The sequence below is a fragment of the Dromaius novaehollandiae genome, chromosome 5 (genome assembly GCF_036370855.1).
Source record: "Dromaius novaehollandiae isolate bDroNov1 chromosome 5, bDroNov1.hap1, whole genome shotgun sequence".
Taxonomy (NCBI): Eukaryota; Metazoa; Chordata; class Aves; order Casuariiformes; family Dromaiidae; genus Dromaius; species Dromaius novaehollandiae.
The window spans coordinates 70230205-70237649 of record NC_088102.1 but is presented as its reverse complement, the minus strand read 5'-3'; the positions used below and the strand labels follow the sequence as shown (position 1 = coordinate 70237649).

General features: G+C 50.6%; 1 protein-coding gene across 1 annotated transcript in view; it reads left to right on the top strand.

Moving 5' to 3' along the window:
- The first annotated feature begins 5733 nt into the window (after positions 1 to 5733).
- The window catches only part of PTDSS2 (phosphatidylserine synthase 2), a 46591-nt gene continuing 44879 nt past the window's right edge, over positions 5734 to 7445 (top strand). Inside the window, exon 1 of the mRNA XM_026114190.2 lies at positions 5734 to 6130. Coding sequence (XP_025969975.2) covers positions 5907 to 6130 — 224 coding nt within the window. The 5' untranslated portion in view covers positions 5734 to 5906. The remainder of the gene's footprint in view (positions 6131 to 7445) is intronic.

The window sequence follows — 7445 nt, the reverse complement described above, 5'->3', positions numbered from 1 at the left end:
GGCTAGTGAAAACAGCACTGGAAGTCGTGCACTGTTTTCTCCTGCATGCAATGCACCTTGTGCTGTTGCATGTGGGGCTTCATGATCCGGTGTCAATAATTTAGGGAACATCTGTTGGTATTTTATCCTTAAGAACAAGTATTTCTTCCCTCATGGCTAAAGAGCGAAGCATCAAAGCGTGCTCTGAACATTGCCCCAAATAGCAGTGGCCTCCTGCCTCCCCGCTCTTTAAAGTCTTGTCGCTCCTAAGCTGATATGATTTACTAGGGTAGAATTACTTCAGCCTCCGCTTTCCTGATGGGCCCTGTGGCACTTGTATCGCGATGCTGGGCCATGGTGCACTGGAAATCATACCCAAAGCACTGGTGTGTTTGTTGACAAAGGCTTGAGGGGGATCCTCAGACAGGGTGTAAATGCTGCTCTCTTTTACAAGGAGGAGGACTGAAAGCATTGCTATTTGTAAGCCACACGTCTGACAGCTCTCACTATATGTTTCCTGATGATGATGATGTTTTTAGTTTCTGGAATAAGAGTAGCAGTCTCTTCCCAGTTATAAAAGGTTTAGTCACCCCCCAATAACCGGTCTCGATTCCCTCATGCCCTTCAAGGGCATTGCTATGGGTAGCTCTTAGATAAAGTGAGTCCCGGGGGGTAATCCGGGTGCATTCTGGCAGGAAAGACAGCTAGCGTTTCCAGAGTGTCACTCCCAGTCAAGCTGACGTAGCTCTGTGGCTTTGCCAAGTGCCTTGAATCATCTCTGAATCATTTTTTTTTTTTTTTTTTTTTTTTTTTTTTTTTTTTTAAAAAAAGGCAGTGTCCCCAAATTTCCTGCTGTATGTAACATGGAGGGCAGAGAAGGGAAGGAGTGGGGAGACCTTTCACCTCCCAGAGGTGATCTGTGGGGCTGGTCAGGAGGGGGAAACTGTCTTTATCACCTGTAGCTCTTCATGAGTGTGGGAGAAGGTGTGTGTGTTTATATGGAGAGAGACTGAAGTCTTATAAAAGATAGCACTGAACGTGCTCTCTGCATCTCCTGACAGAAGACCAAAGACCTTTGCAACGTGAGCACTGCGGGGTTAAGCGGAAATGGGGTGATACATAGGTGGGACAACCACGTGGCTCTGCCTGCACATCTGTTCCTTCCACTGCAAACTTTGCCGAGGAGGAATGGGAGGACTTTGCTCTCCAGATAGGCCAGTAATTGAACATGGGCATCAGCTGCTTCCAGCAGAAATCCCCCAAACTCGCAGCTTTACAAGCCAGTGTGGAAGGTGGGTCTGTGCCTGCAGACTGGCTGCTTGTCCAAGGTGTTCAGACCTCCACAACGCCTCTCATGGCACTTGGAGAAGACAACCCACTTGCTCTTCTCCAGTTCAGGAGGAATTTGGCTTTGCCCTGTCAAGGTTTGGTTCCTTTTGCCTCAAGACAGGCAACTGAATTGATGGTGTTCTTTCAGCACCGCCTTGGTGGGCACGTCCCCCCCACCAACCCTTCTGTAACCCACCGTCGCGGCATTTATTGCTCTTGGGGGAACGGTGCTGAGGGTGGCAGCGAGGGAGGGAGGTGACAAACCTTCCAGTCTGCTGGTGAAAAATCTGCTTGAGACGTGGAGTGGAGCGCCAGTTTATGCATAAACTGAGGCATTGCATTGCACAACCACATGAGCCCTTTGTAAACAGCTAGAATTATTGAAAATATTATCACCTTCAACTGTTTATTGCTGCTGGGGCGGGTCAGGTTATTAAATCCTAATGCACTGTGGTATCACATCAACCTGATAAACTCAAACCACTTTGGGCAGCGTTTTGGCCTAAATCGAGCAAGCTGGCATTGAAGCTGTCTAGGCGCATTCCCTTGACCTGTTAATCCTGGCCAGATGCGGAAATGGTAATTTCCATCTGTGAAGTGGTAACAGATTGCTGAAGGCTTTAATATAATAAACTACTTCAACTAGAAAGAGGATGCCTGCCTACACCCTTCCTCGTAATGATGCTTTCTGGCGGCGAGCTCCTCTTCTGAGTGCACAAAGGCTATACTGCATGCAAGCATCCCTAATTTAGGATGATAATAAAATATTTATTTGCTCTTTTCAATCCCCAGGGCCTAGGTTTTTTTGCAGGAGAAGAATTCAAAGGGCACTGCCTTCCTGTATATCTGGCTAGACGGGCAGGAAAGAAGAAAGATCTCTCAGAAGAGGCTGTTTAGATGTTTTTCAGTATGAAACAAGTGCTTGTTGAACCTATTAGGCTTGAAGGTCGATTATAGTGTGTATGTTCCTCAGTAGTTAGTAAAAATCCTGCTAGAAACACTGCAAATGAGAAAGCTGGCTGAAAGCTGAGAACCTGGAAATAAGGATGTGTTGGGTCTGAAATCTCAAGGTGCTGTCTTCTAGCTCCACCAACTGTGCTGCTTTGGGGATTTATTTTGAAATTTCAGACTAAGGCGTGAGGGCAGGCGGTGGAACAGCCACTGCGCACGCAGAGAGCACGGCTCCCAAAGCAGGCACGTGCTGCAGAGAGAGGCTAGCCTGCAGCTGGATCTGGAGATGATGGCAAAGCAGGGCTTTGCAGCCTTTCTGTGGCCATATGACATGGTGCTGCTCCAGGCAGGAGTCTTGGGAGGCTTCACTTCACCTCGTAAATCGTACAAGCAGAAGTGTTGTTGGAAAGGACTTTCGGAGGTCTCTAGTCCAACCTCCTGCTGCCAGTGGGTGTATTGTCAGTGCTGGATTAGGTTAGCCGGGGCTTTGTCCAGCCGAATCTTGAAAACCTTAATTAAGAGAGATTCCTCCATCTCTCTGGGTGACCCGTTGCAGTGCTGCACAAGCCTCCTAGTAAAAAAGCTTCTGCTAATGCCTGAACTGCACTTGCCAAGCTGCAATTTATGGCCACTGCATCAAAGTCTACTCTGGCTGTATTTTTTTTCTTAGCCTCTTGTGCACTTCAAGCTGTGCCATGCCTCTTCTCTGAAAAGCCTAGTCCTGCATCAAGTGATGCCAAAGGCCATTTTGCTGTGGACCTGAACAGCAGTGCGATTGCCTGCATTCTCTTAAAAAGCTGGGGCACTTTTATCCAATCTCTGGACTGTTTAGCTCTGCTGGTATCTGTGCAGCTACAGCTGATGCATTACAGCAGAGCATCTGCAGTAACTGGTGGGGGGAAGGGGGCAGCCCTGCTTATAATTACAAAATGTTAGCTGCTCAGGGGAGTAAAATTCCTTTCTGAGCATGGGAGAAGGCTCTTTGTGCCATCTCCTGCTGGCATGGGAGGCACTGAGACCTCAGGGCTTGTTTGCAGCGTACGTGGTACTGTTCAGCCTGCTGAAGAAATTGCTGCACTCACCCCAATATGTCATTCACAAGATAACAGCACATCCCTTCCTTAGAGTTTCTACCTGTCCTGGAGGCCTGAAATCATGGTGATGGACCTATGTCAACAGGCATAAATGACCAAGAGGCCTGGACCTGGTTCGATGCCTGGTATGACTGCAGAAAGGTGCATCATCAGCTTCGTCGTCAGCCGCCTGGTATCAGGTTTGTTTTCTTTCATGTTTTGCACGTATCTGGGCTCTAGGCTGTGTGTGTGTGTGTTTGTGGCACCTTTAGGAGTTTGTTTAGCTTTTCTTCATGAGATGTGGTGGATGTTCCCTGCTATAACAGAAAGCTGTGTAACCTCAGTGTTTGCTTCTGCAGTAGAAGGTGGCATCTCTTGTAACAAGCTAAGAGCCTCCAGGTCTCATAAAACATAGCCGAGAGAGTGTTTCAAATTGGTAGGGGATTGTACAGTGGCCAGTAGTGTCACTATGCATCTGTAGAATTGATTTTTCCCCAAGGGTAGTATTGCACCTTCTCAGGGAATCTTTGGCTGAATCCTTTTCACTCAGATGTAGCAACCACACAGACTTGGACCCTCTTTACTAATTAAGAAAGAAAACAAGCAGAAGCATGGCTTTGCCAGCACAGCAAGGCTTCTTTCATATACAAATGAATGACTTTAATATTTCAGAGCTGGTGGCTACAGGCAACTTCTGGCAGAGTCAGGATGCTCATTAAAAACCACACGCACCGTGTTCATTGCCTAGCTGGCTGCTGCCATCATGTGGCCAGCTCATTCATTTACAATCAGTCACATAAATACTTTCTCCCTTTTTTTTCCCCCCCAAGTTTCTTTTCTTTGCCCCTGCAGGTTTCTCTTTGTTTTTTTCCATGAAGCATCTTCTGTTCCTACAGAAAGTGCCAGGATGGCTTTAGCATCTTGCCAAAAAGAGAGGCCTCCCTGCCTGCAGGCCAGGAACAGCATCTCATGTTTGGATTTGTTCTGTTTAAGAGCTTGATGCTCATGTCGATATCAGAAGATAGCTTGGAAAGCGTAGGATGATCTGCTGCAGGTAAGAGATCCCATGATGGGGTTGAGATTAAGAAAAAAAAACACAGCAGGCTTGAGGACACAGGACGGCACAACAAGGAGCATATGCAGCTTTCTCCCTAGATATGCCCGTGTGCGCACCTGAAGGAGCGAGCAGGTGGCTCTGATGCAGCTCTGCTTGTAGCCCTGGTTAGACTGCCTCGGCGGAGATTAAAGCCTTTGCCAGCAAAGCCCTCTCACATCTGCTCACTGCGGTTTTTACAAACAAATACATGAAAGTCCCCCCAGTAGTCAAATACCTAACGTTACAAAGTCTGCGTGGCAATATGTGCAGCATCTGAGCTCTAAAAAGACAGCACAACCTACACTGGGATCATTACTATACACAGAAATCTTTTTTGTTTTTTTTTTAACTGCTAATTTTCTGGTCAGCGACTTGTCTTGGTTCAATGGTTTATGTTCCACTGTGCAAGGAAGGGGCAGTTAGAACAGCCTGGAGGAGAGAGGTGGGACAACCAGAAAGCATAACATGGGGTATTTGATTTTCACCAGATTTCTACACCTTTCATTTGTCTCTGGATAATGCAAGGAGTGCATCTAAAACAAAACCATTTTCTGTAATGAGAATTCTGTGGTTATCTTTTGGCAAAAAGAACAAATATAGCATTAAACACTGCTACACTACTGCTACAGTTTGCAAATGCAAAGTTTATTTCCTCATAGCACAGCACTATCCTGTCCCAGCTGAAAGGACCTCTTTTTTTTTGTTTTCCTAATTTTCTTTGGGGTGTTTTGTTTTGTTTTCCTAATTTTCTTTGGGGTGTTTTTTGTTTGTTTTCCTAACTCTTTCTTGTGTTTTTTTCCTCCCTCATATTTTCTTGGAAAGAGGAAAATGACATTTTTTCTTTCCTCTGCCATAATCTAACACAGCAGATGCCTGCTTCCAGCCGTAACGCCCTGCATGAAGGTATCTTTAGGCTTCCCAAGCTCAAGGCGCATTCACCAAAGACCGAGTGGGACTTTCTGCCTGAGCTGTGGTGAAACCGCTGCCGGGATTGTCAGAGCCGCCACACCTCAGTTCCCGGTGTGCTTTCCACTAGCTACGCTTCCCTTCTCCCGGCCTGAAATGTCGTCGCACGCTGTCAGGAAGCGACGCTCTCAGCCGCCTCCCCGGGCAGCAGGAGCAGGAGGACGAGCGCCGCCATGGCGCGCGGCGTCACCTCACGCGCATCCTCCAACGGCCGGGGGAGGCCGCCTCCCCCCCCCCCACCCAGGCCGGCGGTTGCCACGGCACCCGGGGACGCCCCGCCCTGCCCCCGGGAGCGCTCTGCGCTTGCGCCGGGCGCGCGGGGGGCGGGGCCTCGGCACGCGCTACGCGCCGGCGTGGGGTCGCGCCCCGCCCCCTCCGCCGTCGCTGCGCCCATGAGCCCGGCGGAGCGGCGCGAGCGCGGGGCCGCCTGAGCGCCGCGCGCCCCCGCCCCGCCCCCCCCCCTCCCTCCCCCCGCGTGCGCGGCCGTTACCGGCCGTTATCGCGGGGGCGCCATGCGGCGCGGCGAGCGCCGAGGTCCCGGCGGGGCCCTGGGCAAGGCCGCCCTGGAGGAGCAGCCGCCGCCGCTGCCCAACGGCGGGGCCCCCGCCGCGGCGGACCGGCCCCCGGCCGAGGAGTCATCGCCGCCGCTGCCGCCCGGCCCGGAGAGGGACAGCGCCGGCCTGCGCCGCAGCACCGAGTCCGAGGTGTACGACGACGGCACCAACACCTTCTTCTGGTGAGAGCCGCCCCCCCACCCCGGCGCCGAGGCCCTGCCAAAGCGGCGCTTCGCGGCCTCCGCGCCGCGCTCTGCCTCCTCGTGCCGCCCGGCCTCGCTGCCCCGCGGCGCCCGTGCCGAGCTGGGCTTGACCCCGGGCGCCTCCCGCCCGGCCCCGCGCAGCGGCTTAGCGAGGGGGTGAAAAGTTCCCGCGTGTTATCTGCAGTTCATCTCGCCCTGGCTTCAGAGCCGCAGATAGCAGCGCTGGGGTTGTGAAACCGTAGGCTACGGTTAAAGGTGTTTTTCTTGGCGTTGTGGAAATAAACTGCTGTCTTTTGGCAGTGGCGCCTCTCTTCGCAAACCTGGTCTGGAAATCCCTAGTGAGCGGTCTCCTTGCTCCTAGCCAAGACGACAACTTCTCTCCCACCAGACGAACAATTCAGAGGCGCTCTCAAGGGCCTGCAGCGTGTGCAGCTTCGTTCTTGTTTCCATTGGTTTTGTCAGCATCATATATAGATAAGCATCCCACCTATTTCTTCTCCTTCCCTCCCTCAGTCTTGCAAGAGATCTCTTCTGTCCCTGTCGCTTCCCAAAAGCCTGCTGGAAAGCTGAAGTTGCAGTGCTTAGGTTCAGGTGGTGAGGTAGACTGTATTTCGCTTGGGTCTGTGTCCAGAAAATCAATGCAAAAACATACTTTTCCAGGGATGTGGTGACTGCCCACGCTAGGCCAGTTGGGGTAATTTTGTTAAATTCAGCCCTGACAGAAACAGATTTGTATGCACCTAGAAAAGTGCTTCTAAATTGCTTCTTTGTTAGAGTTGTTTTGGAAATCTCCTTTCGTGTGCATGTGCGTATTTTCATAGTTTTTCCTCTGGCTTTTTTTATTACGTGCATGCCCTTTTTTTGGTCAAGGAAAACAATTATAAAACACTTGTTTGCTTCATCATCGACCAGAGTAGAGAACGTACTCGGCTGACATTAGAGTCGCTGGTCTGGAACCTGAGCTAAGGGTGATATGATTTGGCTCGAGTTTGACATTAGTGGGGTGGGAGGGGGAGGGCGCTTGGCGCTGACCCTGCCAATCTGGGCAGGAGCGGAGGGGAGGTGGTGTTGATCTTGATGTAGCCACTGATATTAGGTGATATTTCTGCCAGTTTAAAATTCCCTTACTAAAGAAACATTTAGATAGTGCTCAATCTCTGGGTGGTCACTACAGAAGTGTCTGGAGCCTGCCGTACGCAAGTATAATCCAGGAATGTCATCGTCTTGAGGGCAGATGAACTTGGAGAGAACACACAGGCATTGCCGCATGTAGGCTGAGCTAGTGATCAAGTAA